The sequence below is a fragment of the Suricata suricatta genome, chromosome 3 (genome assembly GCF_006229205.1).
Source record: "Suricata suricatta isolate VVHF042 chromosome 3, meerkat_22Aug2017_6uvM2_HiC, whole genome shotgun sequence".
Taxonomy (NCBI): Eukaryota; Metazoa; Chordata; class Mammalia; order Carnivora; family Herpestidae; genus Suricata; species Suricata suricatta.
In genome coordinates this window covers 108,869,224-108,883,525 of record NC_043702.1, presented here as the reverse complement: position 1 = coordinate 108,883,525, position 14,302 = coordinate 108,869,224, and the positions used below count along the sequence as shown (strand labels likewise).

Sequence of the window (14,302 nt, the reverse complement as noted above, 5' to 3'; positions counted from 1 at the left end):
TTAAAGTGACAAGTTCTATCAATTCTAAATCCCAAACATTCCCTATAGCTGTCTCTTTCCATCAGCACTGCCTGTTTCAGTTTAGGCATTTTTACTGATCACCCAACACCAATTTTAAAGTTCTTCATTCTCCACCAGAATGTTTTTTTATAAATGACAATCTGTTTATAGCCTAACTACTCAAAAGTTATTTACAAACATCCCCAAGAAGTGCTCACTTCAGCAGCACATATACTAAAATCATCTCCAAGGTGACATAAATATTTCCATGTCTGGCCTCCTTTTACCTATCATTCTCTCAATTTACACTCAAAATAATCTGTACACCTTATACATAGACTTATCCTGATCTGGTTGATCCCTACAAGAAATTCCAAGTCAACCCTCAAGTCTCACCCTAAGGATTAGCTTCTGAACTACCAAGGAGACTCAGTTAACCCTCTCCTTTGCTCCTTCCACTGTACATATCTCCACCGGAACCCCAAATAAGATTATGATCTGTGGTGACAGTTAACATACATTGAACACTTACTGTTATGTCCTATACTCTACAAAATGCTTTACTTGTATTCATGCTTTCCTCTTACCTAGAAACTAGTACATCACTGCTCATTTTACAGAAGAAACAAACTTTGAGAAACTAAGCCATTCACCTATGTTTATGGAGTAAGTGGGAAATCCAGGCTTCAAATTCAGGACAGTCAGATTACAAAGCCCTCTTCAACCACTGAAGTCCAACAATTACTTTACATATCTTATCTCTTTAAAGTGGCTATAAATTACTTGAGAAGAGAGGCCTTCTTTTGATTTCTGTGTGCCTAGCATCTGGGGCAGGTCAAGAGAAAAGGAAGGAGCTGGGGGGTAAAAAAAACAAATAGAAGTCATAATTACATATCAGAAACTTGATCTAAATTAGAAGAGGAAGCTACTAGATGTTTAATCTATTCAGCTGCTCTAACAAATATCATAGTTTGGGTAGCTTACAAACAGTAAGTCCAAGATCAAGGAACCAACAGATCTCCTTATCGAGTAAGAGTCCTCTTCCTGGTTCATAGTTGGTGCCTTCTCAGGGCATCCTGACATGGTGGAAAAAGAGACAATGGGGTGGGATCTTTTTAATAAGAGCACTAACCCCATTCATGAGGACTCCATCCTCCTGATCTAGTCACCTCCCAAAAGCCCCACCTTCAAACAACATTACATCAGGCATAAATATTCCAAAGTATGAATTTTGGATACAAATATTCAGACCACAGCAGTAGTCTTCAAGAAAAATTGAAAGAACTCCATTAGAAAGAAAGAAAGAAAGAAAGAAAGAAAGAAAGAAAGAAAGAAAGAAAGAAAGAAAGAAAGAAAGGAAGGAAGGAAGGAAGGGAAGAAAAGAAAGAAAGAAAGAAAGAAAGAAAGAAAGAAAGAAAGAAAGAAAGAAAGAAAGAAAGAAAGAAAGAAAGAGAAAAGAAGAAAAGAAAGAAAGGAAGGAAGGAAGGAGAAAGAAAGAAATCTATTAAATGATAAGAATAGGATACAAACTCAAAGATATTGAGAATATATATAGATATCTATATCTACATAAGGGGAAGTGAGAGAGAGAGAGAGATACAGGTTTCTTCTCCCAAAAGACAATCAAAAACTTTTTGTGCTAGAGGAGGGCTCCCTATATAAGAAAGGGATAAATCAAATGTAAGTAAACTAAATATAGGATACTTTCGAGCAAGTGATTGTTTATTAAATAAGAGAATCTATTGGAATTTAACCTCAGAAACATCCCTGTCTGAGGGGCCTGGGGGCTGTGATACTGGAATATTAAGAAGGAAATGAAGACAGAGCACACTATCACCTCTGCAAGGGAACAGTTACAGGGTCTCCAAATGTTTTCTCAACTTTTAAAATAAAATTAAAAATTAACTTTAGGGGCGTCTAGGTGGCTCAGGTGTTAAGCGTTGGACTCTTGATTTCGGCTCAGGTCATGATCTCGTGATTTATGAGATTAAGCCCCACATTCAGCTCTGTACTCACAGTGCAGTCTGCTTGAGATTCTCTGTCTCTCTTTTTTTCTCTCTCTCAAAATAAATAAACTTTTTTTTAAATAACCTTAAAAATATACCTGAAGGATAAAAGTATTATTGGTGGAAGCTAGAATATTCAGGTTGGGACTAGGTGGGGGGGAAAGTAGACACTCAGTAGCCTAATTATGCAGAGTGGGTGGGGCAGCAGCAGACTTTACCCGAAGTCAATGAAACACCAACAAAATAATCTGAAGCATATTATTTAAGGTTCAAGGCAGAATTATCAAAGGGAAACTAGAAGAACAGTACTAACTATACTGGAAGGAATAGGGAGGGAAAGGATTGGGAAATAGCTAAATCCTAATCTGTGACAGACCAAAGGCAATAGCAATGTCACTAACCAAATCAGAAAAACTTAAAGTACCAAAGTTAAAACCAGCAAAACAAGAACAAAGAGAACCAGGCAAGGATAGTACTGGAGTGGGAGAGGCCAGGGCAAGGAGCAGAACTGTTCTTTAACCAGGTGAATGTAGTACCTTAGAGCTCTTTTAAGTTCTTAAACAAACAAGAACTAAAATGAAAACTGAGGGAAAGCAGTATATTTTCAATCTACTCTTGTCACCCTGCTTATCATGAATTTAGGCAATGATTACCTGAGTAATGGAGTAAATGTAAAACTATGGCTACAAAATGAATTTTGGTAAATGAAATCTTCTGTTTTACTACTGACTCCTATGTTGATATTAGAGGGAAATCTGCAAAAAAAAGAAATGTTCAGCTAAAATAATTTAAAAAGCTGGCCTGAAAATTAAATATAATTTTAATATCACACTTTAAAACTTCCTGAGAGCTAATACTATATAGAATAATATTTTAAAAATAGAAGTAGAGCAGTGCGTGCGTGTGTGTGTGCGTGCGCGCATACATATTCTCTTAGAACTGAAAGATGTGCCATGGCTTGTATTGCTTCTCAGAAAAATAATTGTGTGGCTTTGACTAAAAAGTATCCAAGAATTGTTCCTACTCTGAAAAAAAATTGGATTCAAATACAAATGGTCATTTCTATTTGTTCACTTAACTCTTCATTCTGGCTACTGGTGATGGTGAGCAGAGTGTATTTCCTTAGTTTTTCAGTAGATACTATTATTGTTTTTGACTGATGAATTACTTTTCTGACAGGTTCAGGATCATGTTCCCTTTCTTCCTTTTTAGCCTAAATTTTTATGCCTTCCTTCTCTTTAATTCTAGTCTCACTAATACACTCATTCAAACTTATTCTATTTATATACATAGCAAGGAGCTCTTTCCCATCTGGTAAGCATAGGGATCACTACAGTGTTAGCAAAATTAGCAAAACCTGCCAAACCCAGAAAAAGCCCAGGATCCAAAAATATTCTACTAGGAAGACATTTAAAATCAGCTCTAAAGGATTAAGTAAGTATAATCATCTACTCCTGCCAAAATCTTTGGGCCAAGTAAACTTGTTTTGTTTTTTGTAATGCAAAGAGATAACATGATGTCTGACACCATGATGATTAAAAAAATCCTAGAAGAGCTTGCTAATGGTAATCAACAATTATGTGAGATAACTGATTTGCTGGAAAACAGCCACTAATGAATATGATTCAGAAATATCTAATATAAATAAAAGCACTCAAAGGAAAAGAAATCTTAAGGGACCCCAAACTGGACCTATTCTTGCAAAATGATCTCCATCTACAATCAACAGGCAATGAGCCAGAGCCCCTGGTCAGCCATAGGCTGAGAACTGGCATATCTTGTCCACAAGAAGCAGGGCAGTGGCCCCAAACTGCAAATTACAGCTGATTCTTGAACAACTCCGGTTTGAACTATGTGGGTTCACTTATATTTTTTATAGTATAGTAAATGTATATTCCTTCCTTATGATTTTCTTAATAACATTTTCTTCTCCCTAGCTTACTTTATTATAAGAATACAGTATTGTTATATATAGCATATAAAACATGTGTTAATCAACTAGCTATGTTATCAGTTAGGCTTCCAATTTAATTTGGGGGAAGTCAAAAGTTGTATGTAAAGTTTTGACTGTGTGTGGGGGGGAGTGCCCTTAACCCCCACATTGTTCAAGGGTCAACTGGATATGGTGTGACATAATGAAGTTTTTGTTATTTCTAAGGATTTATGGTAAACATTTCAGGAGAGATATTTTTTCTCACACTTGAGAAATGACCAGAACAGCCTCCAGAAGGAAAACAAGTCTTTCCTCACCATAAAAAGTTACCATGATCTACAACTAAACAATACAATCTACCAAGCAGTAGTAATATGCATATGTTTTCTCTTATTAGTCTTAGAAATGATCTAGCTTAGAATTCTACATGAAATACAAAACAACAACAAAAACAGAAAGCAAAAGGAAAACATGAGGATATTGTCAGAGAATAAGAAGTAAATTGATAGTTTCTGGGTCCCCAGATTAGTAATGGAAATGGAAAAAGATAATGGACAATGCTATCAGGTCCTTAAAGGATCTCCATCTTTCTTTCTGTTTTATGAATGCATGGTTATGCAAAGGGCTACCAGACTTCCGATGGGTGAAATATCTTTAAGTATCATGGCCCTAATTTTGTTTAGCTAATAAAGTCAACATCATTCCACCAGTGAAAAGCAAAATGCTAATGTTTGTGAGCTTATATGCTAAGTATTCGTTTTCTAAACAGAATTGTATTCAAGAAAAGTATATAACAGGTACGAGTTCTGTCCTTATAACATTTTCCTCCTAACACAGACCTGTCTTCTACATCTCAATAAATGGCACAACCATCCACCCAACTACTTAAAATAAAAAAAGAAGTTATAGTCGACTTACTTTTTCCATTGCTCCCATGTCTAACTCACCAGAAGTCCCATCTGCTCCACCTACAGAATCCATCCCACCCACACCCAAGGACTCTTCTCTACCTCCCTCATTACCATCCTACTCACCATCCCTCACTCAACCACTCCAATAAGCCCACCTGGATTTCCTACTTCTACTCTGACACCTATACTCCATTATCCAAAGACTAGGCTAAGTAATCAATGTGAAATCTGTTCTTACCCTGCCTAAAACCTTCCTAAAGTTCCTACTTAAATAAAAATCTATTTTCTTTCCATGGATTTCAAGACTCTGCACATTCTGGCCCTAAGTCCTTTCTGTCCTCATCTCAAGAAACATCACCTACGCAGGTGCTCCAGCTGTGCTTAGGTCATACTTATGCTCGCCCTAGACCCTTTGTACTTGCCAGATGAGCTTCCTGGAATGACCTTCCCTCAGATCTCCCATCAGGAATCCTGAGTGAGGCTTCCCCTACACTCACTCTACCCCACCCTCATTAACCCTATCATGTTACTAAGGTTTATTTCCTTTATAGCATTTATTAGAATCTGATATAAATTCATGACATATGCTTTTATTTGTTTTGTTTTGTCTTTTATGTGTCTCTCCCCACCATGAAGAGAATATAAATTTCAGAACAGAAATCCTATTTCTCTTCCTCAGTGATATAACTCTGGGGCCTAAAACACTGTCTGGCATATAGAATGTACTTGGTAAGCATTTCTGAATGAATTAACATTATTACTCAAAGCTCCTAAAAAGATGAAGAGACAGTATGAAGTCTTTTCATATTATCTATAGCATTTCTAAAGCAAAATGTTAGCCCTTAAAAATGTATAACATAATATGGGACTAAAAATCAAAAAGGTTGCATGAAGAAGGCTAATCTATAAACTAGATCAGTGAGATCCTTAAGACAAAACTCTTTATTGCTCTAGTTATATACATAAATGGCAAGAGGAGGAAAAGGAGGAAATCAGATGCTCTCAGGAAAGGCAGAGAAGTTGGGGTTATGAAGAATACCAGTTATGAATTTATTCCCACAAGGTAATCAGTCTCAGAGGGGCACTTTCCTCAAGAGAACTGTTGGTTAGAAACCCTCCCAAAAACAATTTTCTGAAAATCAGCAAAGAGATTAATTATCAGAAACTTCTCTGTGCACAGATAAGTGCCTTCCTCTCCATTTCACCACTAATACCTCAGTCTACATAATTCCCTGTATTGTTACCTCTTTTCAGTTTTAAAGAAAATCCTTGACCATGCATACAGGAAGTACACAGTTGTGTGACTGAACTGCTGTTTAAGTATATGGAATAACACTTCTTACTAGAGTGCATTTAATTTCTTGTTTTGTGTTTAATTCAGCAGGGAGAGTAGAGATGTATTACAGAGCCAACAAATAAAGTTGAGGGAAAGAAATTCTCCATTCTGAGGAAATTACTTCCTACCATATTAAAGGCTTTTATTTGTTTGCTATTCCCTCTCTTTGCCACACCCAGCTGTCCTCCAAACAGATAATCATGGGAGGAGTTACTACTTTTACACAGGAATGGAGGGAGGTGGAAGGTGATAAGCAGTCAGTTCAGGGGCACCTGGGTGTCTCAGTCAGTTAAGGGATCAATTCTTTATTTCAGCTCAGCTCACAGTTTGTAAGATCAAGCCCTGAGTCAAGCCCCACATCAGGCTCCATAGAGCTCGCACAGTCTCTCTGTCTCAAAATAAATGCTTAAAAAAACAAAAAGCAGCCAGTTCAGTGATTAAAAAAAAAAAAAAAAGGTATAGAATTATCTTATTTTTTCAGTTTATTCCAATTCCACATTTATTGAATGAGAAGACTGTTTACCTCTAAACTTTAAGAGAGAATAATGCAGTCAATTTGGGGATAGTTTCAATCAAAAGACAAGCTTTAGACATGGCCAGGATTTGCCTTTGTGTCACATTTATTTTAATTCCAACATGCAAATTGATATATTTTCTAGAACACAGCTCTAGAGCTAACACTTTAAGGTACAGCTCTAGAGCTAACACTTTTAGGTGTTCTGTTTCTATCATAACACACACCACTCTTTTAAAAAAAAAGGAAAGAAAAATTTTAATTATCCAATTCTTCCATAGAAGAAAAAGATCTACCTAGCAATAATTAGCTAGTGCCATTTAAAAATAATTAAATAAAAAGACCTTAAGTCTCAAGCTTCACAAGTCACAGCACATCCTGAGGAATCTTCTTTCACATGGAAAGTGTCAAGAAGATCTCACAATACTTTATGTGATTTATTTTCCTAATACTTAAGGGAGATCAAGGAATAACATAGTTTATGTCTGAAGAAGAGAAAGAAGAAATGCAAGACATAGAGACATTTTATTATTTACTATCATAACTTGATAAGGGCTCATTTTCATTATCTTTCAGAAATCACCATTATTTCACTCATAGGTCAAGAGCACATACACTAAAGGCACAGAAGAAGGGTGTAGTTGGAAGCAAGGAAACAACTGTCACTAATCCATATGGATTAGAACCCATTACTCTGCCTCACAAATACTGGGCTCTGCACAAATGAGCCAACCAGACCTTCAATTTTCTTATGAGAAAATCATACAGGAGCATTCTTATATATCTGGATTTTAGATGCATACACAATACAACTACCAATGTCACACATGTACCACATACCTGAGAAAAATTAACAATGCCCTGGCTTGAAAATGATAATCCAGCTGTGCTGATTGATATTCATTAGGAATTATGAATACGCCTATAGATTATTGTTCCACAGTATTAATGCTCTTGGTGAATGGGAGCTGGAGAGAAAGCAGACAATGCTGCTTCATATCAACGGTTAGTAAATAGATGAGCTATGAACACACTGAAATAGTGTTCTACGCACCCATGGAAACCTGCAGCCCACTGGGAACAAAGCTCTGGCCCTATGGTACTGCTTCTAAAGTAATGTCCATGACCAGCCAAGTAGGCAGTCCTGACTCAGAGCCACTTGAAAACCATTACTGATTAAAGCAAGCTAGAAAATTGTCAAGAGTGGCCATCTGTTAAGAAAAGGAGATTTGGTAAATATACCTAAGATTACTTGAGTGAGGAAGGAAAGTGTAGAAATTAAATAGGCATGCTGAGCTGCTGAGTGGCTGAGGGAAGGATGGCTTGCCTCACATGTTGGTATTTAAACTGCAGGGTGATTGGGAAGACACACATCACAGTTGCTATTTTAACTCCAATTTGCCTCACAGACAGAAGTCAATGTTCCTACTTACATCGAATGAAGCTGAACTTGACTGGGCGTTCTGATCACATGGTTCCCTGAAGCAGTCACTGAAAGGAAGTAGAAGACCCATAGCAATGATCCGGGAGCAAAATTTCTCTGCTTCTTCTGGAGGCCCGTTCTCTTGTTGGCTGAACAGCTTCTCCAACAGAGTTCGCCCTGCAGATGAAACACAGTTAGGAGCACTGGCATGTCACTGGGCTCAGAACCCTCCCAGAGGAGTGAGGCCTGGAAAACACAACCAGTATGCATCACTGTTGCCAAGGCTACTGATGTGCACAGACAGCAGCTTCTCAATCACAGAGAAAACTCCATACTCTGAGGTCTGGGATACCACATGGGGAAAGGTGGCTCTGGTTTGCTCTCTGATCCCCCCAAATATCTCCTGCCACAAGAGGATGGCCCACCCAAAGAAGTACATTTCCACCTGCAGAAGTGCCCAGCCTCTGGGATTTCATTGGTAACCCTCCTTCCTCTCTTTGTTTACCCTGCTTATGGCTCCCTGAGGGAGAAGTTAGCAACCACCAAGGGGACTAAGAAATGTCAGTGACTGACAATCATGGCCTCTGGCATAGCAATGGAGAAGGGGAGAGAATGAGGACACCAGAAGCAGGGAAAGCCCCAACCCCTGAGAAAAGAGCCAGCAAATACATAAGACAAAATTTTTTCACATCCTCCTCAGAAACAGAGATCTATGGTAGGTGCAAACTTCAGGTTTTACTTCCCTAAAAGAGATCTGAAGAGAGAGGCACAAGAATAGGACACTGGCTGAGGACTGAGAGGGCCGGTTCCACCTAATGCCATGGTTCTCAATCTCAGCTATACCTAGATTGATCTGGGAGAACACAGTGGGTGGAGATACCTAGTCCTTTCTTTTTTTTTTCTTTTCATTAATAGTTTATTGTCAAGTTGGTTTCCATATAATACCCAGTGCTCTTCCCTAAAAAGTGCCCTCTTCCATACCCATCTTCCCCCTTGCCCTCTCTCCCATCCCCATCAGCCCTCAGTTTGTTCTCAGTATTCAAGAGTCTCTCATGGTTTCCCTCCCTCTTTCTCCCCAATTATTTTCCCCTTCCTCTCCCCCATGTCTTCTGTTAAGATTTCCTCTTCCACTTATAAATGAAAACATATGGTATCTGTCCTTCTCTGCCTGACTTATTTCACTTAGCATGACACCCTCAAGTTCCATCCACATAGCTAAAAATGGCCAGATTTCATTCTTTCTCATTGCCAAGTAGTATTCCATTGTATATATAAACCACAACTTCTTAATCCATTCCTAAGTTGATGGACATTTAGGCTCTTTTCATGATTTGGCTATTGTAGAAAGTGCCAATATGAACATTGGGGTACATGTGCCTCTATGCATCAGCATTTCTGTATCCCTTGGGTAAATCCCCAGAAGTGGTATTGCTGGGTCATAGAGGAGTTCTATTGATAGTTTTTTGAGGAACCTCCACACTGTTTTCCAGAGCGGCTGTACCAGTTTACATTCCCACCAACAGTGTAGGAGGGTGCCCGTCTCTCTACATCCTCACCAGTATCTATTATATTCTCCTGATTTGTTCATTTTAGCTACTCTGACCAGCCTGAATTGGTATCTCAGTGTGGTTTTGATTTGTATTTCCCTGATGATGAGTGATGCTGAGCATTGTTTCATGTGTCTGTTGGCCATCTGGATATCCTCTTTGGAGAAGTGTTTATTCATGTCTTCTGCCCATTTCTTCACTGGATTATAAATTTATCGGATGTGCAGTTTTGTGAGTTCCTTATAGATTTTGGGTACTAGCCCCTTATTCGATATGTCACTTGTAACTGTCTTTTCCCGTTCCATTGGTTGCTTATTCTATTGATTGTTTCCTATACCGTGCAGAAGGTTTTTTTTTTTTTTTGTCTTGATGAGGTCCCAATAGTTCATTTTGCTTGATTCCCTTGCCTTTGGGGATGTGTCAAGTAAGAAATTGCTATGGTTGAAGTCAAGGAGGTTGTTTCCTGCTTTCTCCCCTAGGGTTTTGATAGTTTCCTGCCTCACATTCATTCAGGTCCTTCAACCATTTTTAGTTTATTTTTGTGTATGGTGTAAGTTTCATCCTTTTGCATGTTGATGTCCAGTTCTCCCAGCACCATCTGTTAAAGAGGCTGTCTTTTTTCCATTGGATACTCTTTCCTGCCTTGTAAAAGATTAATTGGCCATACTTTCTGCATTCTCTATTCTATTCCATTGGTCTATGTGTCTGTTTTTCTACTAATACCATACTGTCTTGATGACAGCTTTGTAGTAGAGGCTAAAGTCTGGGATTTTAGTTTTGGTTTTCTTCTTCAATATTACTCCAGTTTTGGTTTTCTTCTTCAATATTACTTTGGCTATTCAAGGTCTTTTGTGGTTCCATACAAATTTTAGGTTTGTTCTAGCATTGAGAATAATGCTGGTGCAATTTTGATTTGGGATTGCATTGAATGTGTAGATTGCTTTGAGTAGTAATAACATTTTGACAATATTTATTTTTCTGATCCATGAGCATGGAATGTTTCTCCATTTCTTTGAGTCTTCAATTTCCTTCAGAAGGTCTCCATAGTTTTCATCATAGAGATCTTTTATATCATTGGTTAGGTTTGTACCTAGGCATTTTATGGCTTTTTGTGCAATTGTGAACGGGATCAATTTCCTGATTTCTCTTTCTGTTGCTTTGTTATTGGTGTATAAAAATGCAACCAATTTCTGTACACTGATTTTGTACCTTGCAGCTTTGCTGAATTCATGGATCAGTTCTAGTAGGCTTCTGGTTGGGTCTATCGGGTTTTCCATGTAGAGTATCATGTCATTTGTGAAAAGTGTAAGTTTGACTCCATCTTTGCCAATTCTCATGCATTTTATTTCCTCTTGTTGCCTGATTGCTGATGCTAGGACTTCCAGGACTACATTAAACAACAGTGGTGGGAGTGGACATCTTTGTCATATTCCTGATCTCAGGGGGAAAGCTCTCAGTTTTTCACCATTGAGGATGATATTAGCTTTGGGCTTTTCATAAATGGCTTTTATGATATTTAAGGAATTCCTTTTATCCCGATTTTCTCAAGAGTCTTTATTAAGAAAGAATGCTATATTTTTTAAGTGTTTTCTCTTCATCTATTGACAAGATCATACGGTTTTTATCTTTTCTTTTGTTAATGTGATGTGTCACAGTGATAAATTTGTGAATACTGAACCAGCCCTGTAACCCAGGAAAGTGAATCCCACTAGATCATGATGTTCTTTTTACATGCTGTTAAATTCGATTTGATAGTATCTTGTGGAAGATTTTTGCATCCGTATACATCAACAATATTGGCCTGTGGTTCTCTTTTTTGGTTGGGTCTCTGTCTGGTTTGGGAATCAAAGTGATGCTGGCTTCGTAGAATGAGTCTGGAAGTTTTCCTTCCATTTTTATTTTTTGGAATAGCTTGAGAAGAATGGGTATTAACTCTGCTTTAAATGTCCAGTACAATTTCCCCAATAAAGCCATCTGGCCATGGTTCTTATTCATTGGGAGATTTTCAATAACTGATTCAATTTCTTCACTGGTTATGGGTCTGTTTCTATCTCTTCCCATTTGAATTTTGGTAGTGCGTGTGTGTTTAGGAATTTGTCCATTTCTTCTAGGTTGTCCAGGTTGTTGGCATATAATTTTGCATAGTATTCCTTGATAATTGCTTATATTTCTGAGGGATTGGTTGTAATAAATCCATTTTCATTTGTGATTTTGTATATTTTAGTACTCTCTCTTATGTTTCTGAGAACCCTGGCTAAAGATTTATCAATTTTGCTTATGTTATCAAATAACCATTGATCTGTTCAACTTTTTTTGGGGGTTGTTGTATACTGTTTAATTCTGCCCTGATCTTCTTCTGCTAGGTTTGGGGTGTCCTTGCTGCTCTCCTTCTAGTTCCTTTCAGTGCACTATGTGTGCTTTTTCTAGTTTCCTCAAATAGGCCTGGAGTGCAATGTACTTAGGACTGCCTTTGCTTCACCCCAAAGAGTTTGGATTGTTATGTTTTCATTTTCATTTGTTTCCATATATTTTTAATTTGTTCTCTAATTTCCTCATTGGCCCATTCGTTCTTTAGTAGGGTATTCATTAACCTCCATGTTTTTGGAGGTTTTCCAGACTTATTCCTGTGATTGATTTCAAGTTTCATAACATTGTGATCTGAAAGTGTGCATGGTATGACCTCAATTCTTGTATGTTTATTGAAGGCTACTTTATGACTATGTGATCTACCTTGGAGAATATGCCATGTGCACGTGAGAAGAAAGTGAATTCCCTAGGCTCAGGATGTAGAATTCTAAATATATCTGTCAAATCCATCTGTTCCAATATGTAGTTCAGGTCTATTGTTTCCTTAGTGATTTTCTGTCTAGTTGATCTATCCATTCCTGTAAGTGGAGTATTAAAATCCCCTGCAATGAGCACATTCTTATCAATAAGATTGCTTCTGTCAATGATTGTTTTATGTATTTGGGTGCTCCCGAATTTGATGAGTAGACATTTATAGTTGTCAGCTCTTCCTGATGGATAGACCCTGTAATTATATAATGCCTTCTTCATCTCATTAAAGACTTGACTTTAGAGTACAGTTTGTCTGATATAAATCAGGCTACTCCAGCTTTTTCACTTCCAGTCACATGATAGATATTTCTCCATCCCCTTACATTCAATCTGAAGATGTCCTCAGGTCTAAAATGAGTCTCTTGGAGACAGCAAATTGATGGATTCTTTTTTTTTTTATTTTTATCCATTCTGATACCCTATGTGTTTTGGTTGCAGCATTTAGCTCATTTATATTCAGTGTTATTATTGAAAGATATGGGTTTAGAGTCATTGTGTTCTCTCTAGTGTTCATACTTGTAGGAGTATCTCTGCTACCTTGTGTTCCTTGCAGCATTTCCCTCATACAGTCCCCCTTAGGATTTCGTGTAGGGCTGGATTAGTGGTGATGAATTCTCTCAATTTTTGTTTGTGGAGAGCTGCCAGAAAGACCTACCAGGGGAAGAGATGTGTGCCCTGACCTAAGATCAGCCACCTGCAGGGCTGGACAGTGTTATCACTCCCAGCTCAAGGCCGGAGACAGCTTGGCTGGGCTTTCTTATTGGCTCCTCAGACACTGTGCTAAAACTGCAGCTTTTGTTTTTTCTTTACCCTAGCCCCTTCACGTGACCCTGTTTCTTAGCAACTGACCTGTGCTTTCTGCTCTTTGTAAGATGAATGTTTTTTCTCAAACTGAGGCTTGATCAGAAACTTTGTCTTGCCTCCATTCTCTATGCCCCCTGCCCCCCAATTCTCACTCCCTCCCTCAGAACCTGCGTTGACAGACCTGCAGGCCGGGTGAAGTGGCGCCCATCGTGAGTGCTTCCTGAGTAAGTGGGATCCAGTGAAGAAACCGATCAAAGAGAAAAAGAAGAGAAAGAAGTAACGGCTGAATTTAAAAGGAGACGGCCATGCAGAATTAGCTGCGTGGTCCAGTGCTCAAGATTTAGGGAGACAGCCATGCAGAATTAGCTGCATAGTCCAGTGCTCAAGATTTATAAGGAGACGGCCACGCTGTGGCCCAGTGCTCAAGAAAGGGAGACGGCCACATGGGAGCCTGCCAGGTGGTCCAGTGCTCGAGTGAGTGATCAGAATTCCTGGGGCAGGAATTAAGCAAATGGTCTAAACAGACCCTCAGGGCACAGGGAGTAAAGGTTAAGAAAAAGCAATTATTAAAAATTTTTCAGTTCCTTCATAAAGTCTGTCCTTAAGTGTTTTTCTAAACATTAATAGAGAATAAGGAAAGTGAGTAAAGTAAAGAGATTGCCCGGTTAATTACTTTTCTAATGTCTTGGTCTTGTTTGTAAAACCTTTGTGGGAGGGAATGTTATAGCCTCTGTGTGTGTGTGTGTGTGAGTGAATGTTTTGTTTTTTGATCCATTCTGCTACCCTGTGTCGTTTGGTTGGAGCATTCAGTCCATTTACATTCCATGTTATTACCGAAAAATGTGGGTTTAGAGTCATTGTGTTCTCCCTAGAATTCATGTTTATAGTGGTGTCTTTGGCACTTTGTATTCTTTGCGATCTTTCCCTCATAGAGGCCCTCTTAGGATTTCCTGTAGGGCTGGTATGGTGGTCATGAATTCTCTCAATTTT

The 14,302-nt window shown here is 38.3% G+C and overlaps 1 protein-coding gene across 1 annotated transcript in view; it reads right to left on the bottom strand.

Moving 5' to 3' along the window:
• Window positions 1-14,302, bottom strand: part of FMN2 (formin 2) — a 370,023-nt gene that overhangs the window by 319,066 nt on the left and 36,655 nt on the right. The window contains 1 exon segment of the mRNA XM_029933337.1: window positions 8,134-8,300. Coding sequence (XP_029789197.1) covers window positions 8,134-8,300 — 167 coding nt within the window.